General features: G+C 38.0%; 1 protein-coding gene across 2 annotated transcripts in view; it reads right to left on the reverse strand.

Annotated features, from left to right (window-relative positions):
- Positions 1-16,074, reverse strand: part of LOC124237075 (LIM and calponin homology domains-containing protein 1-like) — a 309,151-nt gene that overhangs the window by 25,232 nt on the left and 267,845 nt on the right. For both annotated transcript variants that reach the window (XM_046656322.1, XM_046656321.1), the window contains 3 exons: positions 7,069-7,159; positions 5,236-5,399; positions 1,345-1,450 (listed from right to left, as the gene is read on the reverse strand). In XM_046656322.1, coding sequence (XP_046512278.1) covers positions 1,345-1,450; positions 5,236-5,399; positions 7,069-7,159 — 361 coding nt within the window. The remainder of the gene's footprint in view (positions 1-1,344; positions 1,451-5,235; positions 5,400-7,068; positions 7,160-16,074) is intronic.

The following is a 16,074-nucleotide window of genomic DNA, read 5'->3' on the forward strand; positions in this document are numbered from 1 at the left end:
GATTAGGGAGAACTTGGTGGGTAAGGTGACACAGCTGAGACTAGATGAGCAAGAATTCGAACTCAGGCCTCTGCCGCCAGAGCCTGCAGCCGCAATTACGGCTTCCATGAGCCAGAGCACAGGACAGGTGTACGCCAAATAGAATTCTATCTTGAAATGCTCTAGGGCTACTAAATTTTATTTTTTAATCATTCAACTTAGATAAAGCAGAAAGTAAAGTCCCTTACTTCAACAGCGCATTTTACAAAATTGAGATGCCAGACAACAGGTAATGGAATGTAAAAATATGTAAGACAACAAAACTAATTAACTTGGCTTAAAATACCTATTTCCTCTCTATATTACTTATCTACACAATTACAAAGTACTAGAAATAGGCAGAATTAAAATGTCTAAATATGGTCAAATGCTGGCCCAGTTAAGAGACTTCATGTCATTCTCTTCAGGAGGGTAGGGCTGACAAACATAAAAGATGCTTTAAAGACAGTATTGAACTTGTTTCCACATTAAGAAACTAGTGATCATCAGAGTATGTACCAATTAATTCCCTCCCAGTACTTCCTGTCATGTAGATAGAACCTGGCTTGTCTCCCAGTGTCAGCAAAGGCTAATGGAAGCCAACTCAGGTTCTGTCAATAGTGGCCCCAAATAGCTGCCCATCCTTGGAAAGAAGAGTAAAAATAAATTCCCAGCCACAATGACCCTGTGCTATCCTCTTTGCCTGGACTGATGAAAGATGCTAAAATATATCCACAGTCTGCCTGTTTGTCTATCTATCTATTCTTGCTATAAAGAATTTTTGGAAAGATTAAAGATTTTGGTTATGAGTAACACATTTAATGTACAATCATGAATGACTTCTCAGTAATCATCATGTACACTCAGAAATTATTATGAAGTAAGCAAATCTGACTTTCTCCAAAGTCATTGTCAAATTAAATGGATATTTTACAAAGACTAGGTAATTAATAATTAATGAAGTTGATATAATATTAAGACTATAAACTTTTTATTAAAGCTATTGGTTTTTTATTTTGTAATTTTTTTGTTTTTTTACATTTTGGAGACAGTAAAATTAATTTAAGGTATCAGACACTTGTGTAGGCCCTATTGTGCCTACAGTGCCTGGCTGACAGAATGGTCTTGGCAGCCAGGGTTCCTGGCTTGGCCAAATAGAGAAAGCAGCCCAGATTTCCATTCTGAAGTTATTAATTCAGCCCTCGTGGACTCTGGCAAACACCATGGCTAAAGGGATGTCAACATAATTTAAAATAAAGAATGTTTTACTACAGATGGGCCCAGCAGAACACGTAGAATTAAACTAAAATGGTTCCTTCTCTTTACCTTGAGAATTGAGATTTGGCAAATGTAATTGGTTGGTTTCAGGCATTTTGTCCAGAAATGGAAACGTCAGGGTTGCTTCTGGCTCTGGAGATTTTGGCTTTACCACCTGGATCATGGGCAAATGACATAAACATTACAAGTACTGTCCATTAATAAATGCACAGGTGAAATGAAATGTAAAGATCTATGGCTATTCCCTAAGTCAATAAATCCAAATATTTAACTTTTAAATGGAAAATTTTGCTCCTTGTCCAAACCCCCTTCATGCTTTTCTACATTAACACAGAGGTCACTTTTCAGAGAAATCAAACTAGAGCCTAAAAATTTGATAATCACTTTCATCCAAACCCAGAGGATAGTATTCCATCTTCAGGATTATACATCACTCTGTCTCATTTTCGTATTGATCAATCACACATTCTCTGCTTGATACTACATAATACTGAATTTGTAATGTCAGGAAATGAGATGATCCACATAAGATAAAAAAATCTTACTATGTGAGTGCTAAATATTAAAGTAATATTACTTTCTAATGGATGTTATTCTCCCAACACTATACAACCCCCCACAAACTTATGCAACGCACATTAAAGACAATACCCTTTGCCTGTTGACAAAGAAGCATTATTATAAATAATCGCTATCAAATAGTGCCACAGCAGTGATGTGCTTAGGGGATTTCTGAGGCATGTGAGACTACTTGTCCTTATGGTAGAGAGTTCCAAAATTACAGGCTTTAGAAATTCTTATGTTTGCTTTGCAGAAATAGATTGTTTTTGTTATTACTATTTAATTTTATTTTGTTTCTCTCCAATCTGAACGGCATTCAGTAGAAACATCCTTCTTCACTTTGTTGCTTCTAATCAAGTGATTGCTGAAAGACCAGATTACCCAACTAATGTCTGAAATAAGACTCAGGAGACTCTGAGCAAAGATCTGAATGAGGAGCACGGCTGTGTCAGTCGTGTCCGTTCAGCGGCTCACAGGACTTTCTTTGATTTCCTCTCTGGCTGGCGCTGTGTCCCCACTGGATTGATTTGACAGCCAACAGGGTGAGTGAGGCTATGAAACACTTGTTTCATCATAAGCTGATCTACGGTTTGGTCCTCAGGACGCTTTAATGTCTAGAATTTCTTCTCAGTAGGATTTTATTTTTCTTTATGAACAATGTATTCAACCCTAATGGAATCCTAAGGAAAATACAGTTAATCACTTCATTCTGCATTACAGAGGTCAAGCAGATGTCCACATGAACTTCAGTGTTAGACAGGGAGCAAAAGCCAAGGCCTAGACTTACCAAAGTTGACAACCCTCAAATCTTAACCTCATACCATTTCCTCTATAATCGAGTCTGACAAAAAACACGTTTCAGAAAATGCCCGGTTGTAAATGAAACAGTTAATTGTTGGCAGAAATGCTCAAAATGACCACTATGTGAAAAAGTCAGCCTATGTGGATGGGCACTTCATTTTATAAAGGTGACACCCTCAAGTGAAATCAGAGAATAAAACCTGTTGCAACCACTGTGATCACCTTTCTTCCTTTCTCTAAGAGTTAACTGTATAGTCAGGAAAAGAGAAACGGGGGAAATTCACATGGTGTGAGAAGAGCATTGGGTTCAAAGACGGTTATTCCATTTGCTAAACAACTAGCAGAGATTCTTAACCTGGAGTTAACCACAGAACAGAATTCAGGGGGTGTATGTACTCGGTACCACTTGATACCAAGGAAAACTTGGTAATCCTGTGTATTTTATGCTTCTAAAAATATTATTCTGAAAATAATGTCTACCAGATGGCCAAAGGGTTCATGGTGCACACCCGCATACACACACTTATACAGTTAAGAACCCCTGAAAACAATTTTTTCCATAGTGGGGTAGGTATGACACTGGTGGTCCAAAGATGGATCACAGATGAGGTAACACAGATGAGGTATGTAGATGAATACTTTTTAGCTATGGTATTCATTTTGTTTGATTTTTTTTTTAATTCTAGCAGTGATAATAGAGCTTTTCTTTCAGTTTAAAGTTAGAAAAATGTCAATTTGTTAGAATGATAAATAAATAATGGTTACAAATGTAATGCAGATAAGTCAAAACCTGAAAAGGAGGAAGTCCTGCCTGCCCCCAGTGTTTTTCCTAGTTTTAGTTCCTCCTTTCAGACCTCCAGACCATTCTTCAATCCTCTATATAGAAAAGTGGGGAATAGGGAGAGTCTGAAATTCCCACAAGGCATCAAGGCCATAGGTATTTTTGTGGTTCTACCAAGGAGACAGCACTCTCAGCTCCTCAAGGCCAGGGGCCATGTCGTGTTCACTGTTGAGTATCCAGTGTCTAGTTCAGTGCCTGGCACATAGTAGGTGCACAGTCAATATTGGTTGAGTAAATGAAGGATGGACCAGAACCAGAAGTGGTAAATTTTCACTTTAGAGTCAAATCCAAATTTTGGGTTAATTTTTAAAGTTGGAATATCACCACATATAGTATATGTCAGTATGCAAGTCAGTGGTTCTCTATCTGGGCAGCCCATTAGAATCACCTGGGGAGCTTTTGAAAATACAGATGCCTGGGCCCTGCCCCCGGAGATTCTGCTTTGTTTGATCTGGAGTGCGCTTGGTATGTTTTAAATTCTAAAGGGTAGCCAAGGTGAGAAGACTGGTATAAAAGATGCAGACTTTTAGACTTTGTGCTCAAAAACAAGCCAAACTAACATAAATGAGATGAGACTCCAAAAGAGGAAGAAATTTAATAAAAACAAGGCGTTAAAACTCATTATATCAGAATAATAATTTTCTAGTTTCCTCGTTATTCAAATCTAGAGGCATCAGAAGTACCATTGCTATAAAACGGGTGGATATTGGAAAGAGAATATTTAGCAAGCCGATAGGTTAAAAAGCAAATAAACAAGCCCATGCACAGCAAACTAAAATCTAACTGCAAAGCTTTATAACTTATATTTATGTTATATTTCTCTTTTAAATGTATCTAATTCTTCATAACTAAAAACCAGTTATTTAAAATAACTTTTAAAAGATGTTGAAAGATATATATACATACTAATATATACCAATTGTTACTAACAAAGAGGTAGGTTTCTGTGATGTTTTCTCTCTCTTGTTCTATTTCTACACATTTGTTTATTTACATCTTATTTTTAAATATATTTACATATATTACCTGATGGATTTGTTACATATTTCCATGAACATTACTGTAAATATGTATATATATAAAAGCTGTTGCAACAACTGTAATCACCTATCTCCCTTTCTCTAATATATACGTATTTTCCTTTTTTTCCTCACTTTCTCTGTGTATAAACTGAATGTTTGTGTCCCCCCAAAATTCATATGTTGAAACCCTAACCCCCAGGATGATGGCATCAGGAGGTGGGGCCTTTGGCAGGTGATTAGGTCATGAGGGCAGGGCCCTCACGATTGGGATTAGTGCCCTTATGAAGGAGACTCAGAGAGCTCCTCTGCCCCTTCTGCCAAGTGAGGACATAGCAAGAAGCCAGTTGACTATGAACCCGGAAGAAGATTCTCACCAGACACCGAAATCTGCCAGTGCCTTGATCTCGGACTTTCCAGCCTGCAGAACTGTGAGAAAGAAATTTCTATTGTTTATAAGCCACCCAGCCTATGGTATTCCATTAGAGCAGCCCAAATGGAATAATCTATGTATCTTTCTATATGTATTTAAATTTTTACAATAAACATGTAGTGCATTTGTATTTAGGGAAAAAAAAATACAGATTAAAGATAGGAAAAAAGATCAGAAGAGAAAAGAAATCGTCCTTAACAACAAGTGCCACAGCAGCAGCCAGCCAAAATGTGAAGTCTCACTAACTTTTGGATTTAATTGCTTTGGTCCACTAGGGACTTCACCTTTTGTGACAGCACCAATTCCACCTTTCCGCTCATTTCATTTTCCAGTTTCTTCTGGTCTTTTTCTTCTGGCACGTCGTTCTTCAGCTGGGGGCTGGAGGGAAACTCCACAAAGGCCACAGTCGGGCTGGATCGAGTCACAGTGGTTGTAAAATGCTGTGGCTCTGAAATGGAGTCACATTCAGAAACATCAAGAAGAAGAAGACGACCATGTAAAGGACCATTTGTCCTGTGATGCCACGAAGTACATTGCGTGTGTACTTATCCTGCTCCGGGCAACAAGGAGCTAGACTGCAGTGCAATGAGAGGCATAAAAGAACCTAAGACGCCAACATTCTCTAGGCTCTTTCACATTATAAAAAACTCAAGCAACATAAAACACATCAAAGAATCCCACTACGAAAAACTCAAGTTCTTAATAAGAGTCACAGTTTACATAAGAATAACAATATATGAAACAAAACACTGAAACAGAAAATACTATGATAGGTGGGTTGGATGGGAGGACATCTATAGATAATGTCTATCCATATGACTGAGCGGCAGCCTCACTCTTCCTTTGGTATGTCAAAGCTCCTTTTTAACATCACATTTGCATAACTGGAATGTGTTGATGATTACATGGTATACATAATGCAATGAGAATAAAGTGTTCTCTGCTATGTAAACAATTAGGTCTACTCTGAGTGGGTGCAAAAGTTATCATCTGAGGGAGCGTATCAAAATGTGGAGGTGCAATCTAGTTAGTAGCTTATGCTAAAATTTTTAGTAATGACATTTAATTTATTTTAAAATGCCATTTAAAAATAATTTGGTACTAGAAGAGAGTGAGAGGTTTTTTGTTTTTGTTTTCTGTGAGGAAGATTGGCCCTGACCTAACATCTGTTGCCAATCTTCCTCTTTTTGCTTGAGGAAGATTGTTGTTAACATCTGTTGCCAACATCTTCCTCTATTTTATGTGGGATGCCGCCACAGCATGGCTTGATGAGTGGTGCTAGGTCTGCACCGGGGGATCTGAACCTGTGGACCCCAGGCCACCGGAGTAGAGCACGCAAACTTAACCCCTACACCACTGGGTCAGCCCCAGAGAATGAGAGGTTTTTATGTTTATCAAAAGAAGAGGGGCCAACCTGGTGGCCGAGTGGTGAAGTTCGTGTGCTCCATTTTGGTGGCCCAGGGTTTTGCTGGTTTGGATCCTGAGTGCAGACATGGCACCGCTCATCAGGCCATGCTGAGGCGGTGTTCCACACGCCACAACTAGAAGGACCCACAACTAAAACGTACAACTATGTACTTGGGGGGTCGGGGGACGGGAGAAAAAACAGAAAGAAAAAAAAAGAAGAAATGTGTTAAAAACATTGAGAAACATTACTTTAAGGAACAGTGGGTCTCTATTCATACTCAGCATCCATATTTGTGGCATTACTTTATTCTTTCAAACTATTCACCAGCTTTATCATCTCAGCATCTATTTTTATGACATATTTTTCATCTACGTCTTATCTATTGCTGTTACTGTGTGTTAATATATGGCCTTCAGTTTTTAGCATTATTTATTTGGGGAAATACAGTCTTCTTTACTATGATGGAGATACACTTTCAAAAAAAATAAAACAAAGTAGCAAAAAAGCACAGGCTGGTGGTTTTACAGCAAGATGAATCACATGGTCGGAATTTCCCTAGCAAGCCTCTAGGTGGCAGCACAACCACACCAGTTATAGAGCTTGATACCTACCTTTCTATGGCTCAGTAGGAGAAATTCTTGACTCTATTTCCATTATATCTTAAAAGTTATCATGATTCACCTTAAAATTAATCTGTTATGAGACAAACCTGATGAGGCAAGTTCTGTATTCCCTTTTTCTGTTTTTTCACCATCATTCTCATCTTCTTGACTGTTCAGTTCAGTTTCCTCAGTGGTTGCCTGAAAAAGAATTTTCCCCTTTGAATAAATTATCCCTTCGAAGATTCTAAAAGGTAAAAGATTTCTTTCTTCCTTTTTTCTGAATAGTAATAATTAGGCCAACAAGGCGAATTGCCTACATGAATTCACTCTTTTCTATTTCATAGGCAGCTTTATGGTGAACGGCTAGATTTTCTTGGAAGGTGACATTCTGTGAAGGAGAACCACATTATAAGGGCGTACACGCGCCCCCCCCCCCGACCTCCCCCCCTCCTCTGACTGCCTCAGATGCACATCCCCACTTTTTCCTTCTTTTTACATTGAGTTTTCAAAATCATAGTTACCACCCACTTGCTCCAAATGCCTTTAAAGTTGGCTTAAGGTCATTTCACCAGTGAATTTTTTTTAAGGTTACACACAGCCTCTCAGTAGCTTGTCTTCAGCATAGACGCCTGTGGCTCTTAGCATTGTGGGTTTTATTCTCGATGTTCTCTTCTTTCCTGGACTCTCAACATCTCTCTATTATCCAGATCTCATTGTCTCTCTCTCTCCTCTTCTCTTACTGGTTCTTATTCCTTTTCTTTACACCAAAATATGGGGTCATCCCTAAAAACTTCAACTATTTCCCCCACCTGTGCTGAACCAGCCTCAAATGTATCGATTATCCCTATGGAGTGACCATTATGTTCTCTGTCCACTTATGACTTGTACTTTCATCTCCAGCCCTGAGAGTCCATCAAAGCTTCAGTTCGGCTGAGCTGACCATCAGTGTCATGGTAGACGGCTTACACTCAACATGCTAAAAGTTACCTGCAAACAAGCCCCTCCTCCGAATCTGATGATTTCTGTTTATAGCATTAGTTTCCCCATCACAGAAATTAAAGTCTTTGAAGTGTTTCTTGACATGCACCTCAAAACTGTCCATTATTTGCCAAGTCCTACCAAGGTTCTAATGTGATAGTTTTTATATCCATCTCTTCCTTTCTGTTTCTACAACTAGGGCCTGAGTTTAGCCTTTACTCCTTTGCTCTTCCACCAAGGGGTGTCTCTGATCTGGATCTTGCTGTCTAATCTACTTGGCATGTCACTGTGATCATCTCTCTTGGTAGTACCTCAGTTTATCACTTTTATGCTTGTATTCCTGTCCTTCAGCAATACCTCAATTGTGCCAGTTTTATGCCTGATGGAATTTTTAACATTTTTAACATTTAACGAATTTGGAGTAACCTAAATGTCCAACAATTGGGTAATGGCTGAATGAATTACCATATGCCCATAAAAGGAACTATTATGCAGTTATGAAAATGTGTGTTGGACAACAGTTAATGATATGTGAAAATGCTTATTACCTAAAGTTAAGTTAAAAAGTATAAACTGTAGGGGCTGGCCCCTTGGCTGAGTGGTTAAGTTCGCGCGCTCCACTGCAGGCGGCCCAGTGTTTCGTTGGTTCAAATCCTGGGCGCGGACATGGCACTGCTCATCAAACCACGCTGAGGCAGCGTCCCACATGCCACAACTAGAAGGACCCACAGCGAAGAATACACAACTACGTACCGGGGGGCTTTGGGGAGAAAAAGGAAAAAATAAAATCTTTTAAAAAAAAAAAGTATAAACTGTATATAAAGTATGATGCCTACAATATAATATTTTATATATGCTCTACATATGCACAAATATACCTGCTAATACATACATAAAAATGTATAAAAAAAGACAGTAAGGAAATACCCTAAAATGTTAATAAGTAATCATTTTTAATGTGCTTAAATTTTGAATGAATTTTTCTTCTTTTTAAATATATTTCCATATTCCAAAATGTTCTACAATGACCATGTATTACTTCCGTAATGAGAAAACAAAATCAATGTAATTTTACATTTTCTTTATTGGGAGCCAACTGACTCCACAGTGAATAGCAAATTTCTCCCACTGATACTATAGTAGTTGCTTGATAAAAGTAAATGAAAGGTTGACTTGATTACTGGTTAGAATATACCTCAGCAACCAAAGAGAATAAGTTAACGACTATCATGTTTTTTAGTAATAATGTCTTATTATAAAGAGCTAAAGTTGAATTTTTAAAGTGTGTATGAAATATTTCATAAATTTAAAAAGGTTTTAAGATAATGACTAAAATTGGTTGCAGAAAAGGCATTATTAAATACTTTATAAAATATCCCCATGAGTTCTCTAAAAGCTGTGGCTTTATGGGTCTCTCATAAGGATATATATTTTATGCATAAATCAAAATTTGCCCTTCAAGTAACCAAAATGAAAGCCCTTTAAAGTTAATGTATTGGTGGAAATTGTCATTGAATTTTTTAAAGACAAACTACGCAAGGACGAAAGAATGGTTCAAAATATGCAAATCAACAAATGTGATACACCATATTAGTAAAACGAAGGATAAAAATCATATTATCATCACAATAGATGCAGAAAACACATCCTTTCATGATAAAATTCTCAACAAATTAGGTATAGAAGAATGTACCTAAACATAATAAACGCCACATTTGACAAGCTCACAACTAATATCATACTTAATGGAGAAAAGCTGAAAGTTTTTCCTTTAAGATCAGGAATGAGACAAAGATGCCCACTCTCATCACTTCTATTCAACATAATACCAGAAGTCCTAGCTAGAGCAATTAGGCACAAAAAAGATAAAAGGCATCCAAATTGGAAAGGAAGAAGTAAAACTGTTTCTGTTTGCAGATGACATGATCTTATGCACAGAAAACCCTAAAGACTCCATCAAAAAACTGTTGAAACTAATAAATAAATTCAGCAAAGTTGAAGGATACAAAATCAATATACAACTATTTGAAAAAGAAATTAAGAAAACATTCCCATTTACAACAGCATCAAAAGAATAAAACACTTAGGAATAAATTTAGCCAAGGAGGTGAAAGATCTGTACACTGAAAACTATAAAACATTGATGAAAGAAATTGAAGAAGACACAAATAAATAGAATGATAGCTTATCTTCATGGATTAGAAAAATCAATACTGTTAAAATGTTCACACTACCCAAAGCGATCTACAGATTCTATGCAATCCCTATCAAAATTCTAATAGTATTTTTCACAGAAATAGAAAAAACAACACTAAAATTTCTATGGAACAACCAAAGACCCAAATAGCTACAGGGATCTTGAACAAGAAGAACAAAGCCAGAGGCATCACATTTCCTCATTTCAAATATATTGCCAAGCCATAGCAATCAAAACAGTAACATACTGGAATAAAAATAGACACATAGATCAATGGAACAGAACAGACAGCCCGGAAATCAATGTACACTTTTCCAGTCAAGTAATTTTTGACAAAGCCTCCAAGAATATAAAATGGGTAAAGGAAGGGCCGGCCAGGTGGCGCAGTGGTTAAGTGCACACATTCCGCTTCAGCGGCCTGGGGTTTGCTGGTCCAAATGCCAGGTGTGGACATGGCACCGCTTGGCAAGCCATGCTGTGGCAGGCATCCCATTTATAAAGTGGAGGAAGATGGGTACGGATGTTAGCTCAGGGCCAGTCTTCCTCAGCAAAAAGAGGATTGGCAGCAGATGTTAGCTCAGGGCTGATCCTCCTCAAAAAATAAATAAATAAATAAAATGGGTAAAGGATAGTCTCTTCAATAAACGGTGTTGGGGAAAAGTGGATATCCACATGCAAAAAAATGAAATTGGATTCTTATCTTACATCATACACAAAAATCAATAACTAAATGGATTAAAGACTTAAATACCTGAAACCACAAAACTCCTAGAAGAAAACAGGAGGAAAGCTCCTTGGCATTGGTCTTGGAAATGATTTTTTTGGATTTGACACCAAAATCACAGGCAATGAAAGCAAAAATAAAAAGGTGGGACTATATCAAACCAAAACGTTTCTGTACAGCAAAGAAAATAATTAACATAATGAAAAGACCATCTATGGAATGGGAGAAAATATTTGCAAATCCTATATCTGATCAGATAAGAGGTTAATATCCAAAATATATAAGGAACTCTTACAACTCAATAACAAAAAAACCCAAATAACCCAATTAAAAAATGGGCAAAGGACCTGAATAAACATTATTACAAAGAAGATATATAAATGGCCAACAGCTATATGAAAAGATGCTCAACATTACTAATCATCAGGGAAATCAAAACCACAATGAGATATCACCTCATACCTGTTAGAATGGCTATTACCAAAAAGTCAAAAGAAAACAAGCATTGTCCAGGATGTGGAGAAAAGGGAACTCTTGTACACTGTTGGTGGGAATGTAAATTGGTACAGCGATTATGGAAAACAGTATGGAGGTTCCTCAAAAAATTGAAAATAGAACTACCATATGATCCAGCAATTCTACTTCTGGGTATATATCCAAAGGAAATGAAATAGTATCTCGAAGAGGTACCTGCATGCCCATGTTCACTGTAGCATTATTCACAATAGTCAAGATGTGGAAACAACCTAAGTGTCAATGGATGAATGGATAAAGAAAATGTGATGTGTGTGTATATATATATATAAAATATCTATATATTATACATAAATATTAATATTATATAGAAATATACAATTGTATATATACAAATGTTTATATATATATATATTTATGTACACACACACACTCACACACAGTGGAATATTACTGAGCCTTAAAAAGAAGGAAATCCTGGGGCTGGCCCCGTGGCTGAGTGGTTAAGTTTGGGCACTGCGCTGCAGGTGGCCCAGTGTTTCGTTGGTTCGAATCCTGGGCGTGGACATGGCACTGCTCATCAAACCACGCTGAGGCGGCATCCCACATGCCACAACTAGAGGGACCCACAACGAAGAATATACAACTATGTACTGGGGGGCCTTGGGGAGAAAAAGGAAAAAAATAAAATCTTAAAAAAAAAAAAAAAATCCTGCCATTTGTGACAATATGGATGAACCTGAGAACATTATAGTAAGTGAAACAAGCTGGATACAGAAAGACAAATATTGCACAATCTCAGTTATATGTGGAATCTGAAAAAAAAAGAAAAAAATGCTGAACTCATAGTAACAGAGAGTAGAATGGTAGCTAGCAGAGGCTGGGCACAGGGGGAAAGGGGAGAAAAAAACAATCAGTAGAAGGGCGGTTGGTAAAGCCTGGGAGGAGGGAGTCATGGGAGTTCCTGTTTAACAGGTAGGGTACAGAGTTTCAGTTTTGCAAGATGAAAAGAGGTCTGGAGATGGATGGTGATGATGGTTGCACAACAACATGAATGTACTTAATGCCACTGTACACTTAAAAATGGTTAAGATAGTAAGTTTTAGGGGGCCGGCCCCATGGCCAAGTGGTTAAATTTGCACGCTCCGCTTTGGCGGCCCAGGGTTTCACCAGTTCGGATCCTGGGCATGGACATGGCACTGCTCATCAGGTCATGATGAGGCAGCATCCCACATGCCACAACTAGAAGGACCCACAACTAAAATATACAACTATGTACTGGGGGGATTTGGGGAGAAAAAAGCAGAAAAAAAAAAGGTAGTAAATTTTATGTGTATTTTACCATAATAAAAAAATTGGAAAAAAAGTCACTGTAAAAAAAGAAATAAATGAAACTCATTTGCAAATTTTCTAAGATTAAAAACCCCACAAACTTTAAGCAACAAGACTTTCAAGCTTCTAAAGGATTTTACAATAGTATCTAGTGGCAAAAATGTGCTTTTTCTGGGGCTGGCCCTGTGGCCTAGTGGTTAAGTTCGGTGAGCTCCACTATGGTGGCCCATTTGGTTCCTGGGCACAGACCTACACCACTCATCGGTGGCCACGCTGTGGCAGTAACCTACATACAAAACAGAGGAAAACTGGCACAGCCCTTAGGTCAGGTTGAATCTTCCTCAAGCGAAAAAAAGAAGACTGGCAACAGATGTTAGCTGAGGGCAAATCTTCCTCAGCAAAAAAAAGTGCTTTTTCTTTTGGAAGATGGGGTAGTTCTGAAATCCTCATAATTAGGTGGGCATTTTCTAATGATGGATAATCATGTATCAATTCTGGAAGAACATACTATTAAATTAAAATGCACTTTTAAAACCCTAGGCAGGAAATAAGCATCACATTTATATTATTTAATGGATTTTGTACCTTTTTAATACATCAACAAGCTTTAGTTGAATCCTTTTAAGAGACTTAATGAATGGAAATAGTTAAATAAACTGAAGTCTCTTTTAACATAAAGTTATACATATATATATGTTGTATGTGTATTTACATTGTTATATGAACAACTGATATGACAGTAGCATTTGAAGATCAACCAATCTAGCATTACAATAGAATAAGTTGGATTTTATAATTCAAAGTGCTCCCCTCACACATAAAAATATTAACATATGACAGCATTTTCTGTTTTATGATGCTTATATATATAATACTGTCAGAAATACTGATTTTAGGTTTCTCCCCAAATGAATTAGATTACAGAAATCTATCTGAGGTTGGGAAACAAATTTGCAGTCAAATATTGATGAGTGATGCTCTTGAGAACACCAGTGTCTCCAATTCCTAGAAAAAAAATTAAATAACTACAAAAACTGGGCCAAAGCCTCCGCAGCCCAAAAATGAACAAAGAAACGGACGTATTTTATTAAACCCCGGTTGCTACCTGTATTATTTTAGGTACTACTTAGAAAAAAACTGCACTGTCTGTAAATGTGACACACTATTGATTATAAGACATATCCTTATTCAGAGACGTTTAGATGTGGAAAGTGTGCCACTCGGAATCAATGAAATAAGATAGTTCATGAAGTCCTTTAGACCCAATTTCTAATGCAAAGGAGACAAAATCCTCCAGCACTACTTTACTAAGGATGATTTTCGAGCACACCGCATTCCAGTAATATTTTACTAACACATGACTAATGGAGAACTTCCACTTTTTAGAATTCTCACATTTCTGAATGCATTTCCATAAGGCTTAACACTCAAATACTGAGCTCCCAGGTGACCCAATTTATATTCCCTTAAAATGACACTTGGAAGGTTACACACTGTTGTTACTGTAGCCACAATTAATATATATCACATTTACCATGTGTCAGCACTGTTAGGGCATTTGACATGGATTATCTCACTTAATCCCCAAACAAGCTCATAATGTATGTACTGAATTGATTCTCTTTATACAGAGGAATCTGAGGCCCAGGAAGCTAAGTGACTTACCCAGGGTGACACTGAGAGTAGGAAGGAGAGGGGGAAACTTGCCCTGTGCTGGAAACCTCCGTGCTCCATCATCTGGGCTTGGAGTCACATCCACCTCCAAGTTGTCCCCAAGTATTTAAAGGTTTTGATTGATAAGAAGAGAAGAAACCTGAGAATGCCAAGTTCACTGCTGAAACGATTCAAACTGTCTTTTCCATTCACTTTCCTTCTCACCCTTTCTATCTCCTTCTTTCCATTCTACTTCTTATCCATGTATTCTTCAAAAGATGAGAACTCTCTGGAATCTCTCAAGACAGGAGGCAATTTAGCTAAGTCTCTGCTTCGCAGGGTGGCTTCCCAAACTGCCCCCAGCCATCACCCATCTTGGGGCTTTCAATCCAGTCCAGGTTCTGAGGGGTAGGGGCCCAGCAGAGTATCTGGCATACAGCAGATAGGCAATCCATGTTAGGTAAGCAAAGGTTATACGCATTACTTATGAAATTTATACTGTCAAGCTTAGTTTAAATGCATAGTAGTCATCAAAATCAGGCTATTACTAGCAAAATATTCAGGATAAATTAAGAGAAAAAGCAAGCTACAACACAATTTGAATAACATGAGCCCATTTGAAAAATATTTTATATGCACTGAGAAAAAGAGGAAAAGGATACACATTTGAAAAAAATCTTAGTTTAAGCTCTGAGTGGCTGGAGTAAGACGTAGTTTATATTTTCTTTATAGTTTTCTATATTCTGCAATATATATATAGACTATATGTAATCAAGGGAAATCTCCAAAGCCACTGTAATTAACTTGTGTCTGGATACTCCACCCTGAAGGCTTGTTACTTTTGTACTCACATCACTACTTGGAAGGAAATGAGTTCAAAATTGGCAGTTTTAACCAATCCTGATAAACTCAAAGGTTTGCCTGAAACAAACATGCCTTGCACTTTCTGACCCATACTTTCCTTTGGTTACAGCCAAACAGAGGAGAGCTCTTCCCTTCTCCAGTCGGTAACACTGTCTCAAGGTGAAAACAAGTAAATAAAAACAGATCCCTGGACATGAGTGAATGAGACCACAGAACAGTTCCAGAGACCTAAGCCAGGAGTTGGCTTCCCCTCGACTGAGAACACCATCCAAACCGGCTCTGGTGCCAGACTCAGCCCTGAGGCCACGGGTGGGAGGTGGCAGTTTCCTGGCTTGAGAGGGACACAGTCTCGCCATAAAATCTACCTGGCATCTGGCTGTTCATTTTAACAGGAATCTCATTGGTGGACTGGCCCAGAGAGTGACATTGGAGAATGAACTGGAAATAGGAAGCAGCACAGCAAGGAGTATCCTGAGATCTAGGGCTTGGGTGGTTCTGTTTCTAGGACAGAGAAGCTATAAGAACTTGGACTGATCATTCAACCTCCACAGGTAGGAAGAAGTGATGTCCAGGGTCCTTTCCTGAGCTACTATTCTGTGACTCTGAGTGATTCCCTGCTCCAGTCTCGAGTAACTTATTTGCCTATGAGCCCAGAAAATCAGACTATTTATGTCTTGGCGCCATGACCCAGGTGCCACATAGGCCATGCACGTGTTTCTCCTTTCACCTTTATATCTCCAAATATCTATTTCCACTGGACGAAACAGGATCTACATGGAGAATCAGCCTCTCCATTCCTTAAACTTTTTCTTTTTGCCTTAAACTTTTCAAACCAACAACGTGAGGCTCTAATCCAGGCAAGATGGGCTCCGTTTGACCTTTTACAGTCCG

Source organism: Equus quagga, chromosome 3 (assembly GCF_021613505.1).
Source record: "Equus quagga isolate Etosha38 chromosome 3, UCLA_HA_Equagga_1.0, whole genome shotgun sequence".
NCBI lineage: Eukaryota > Metazoa > Chordata > Mammalia > Perissodactyla > Equidae > Equus > Equus quagga.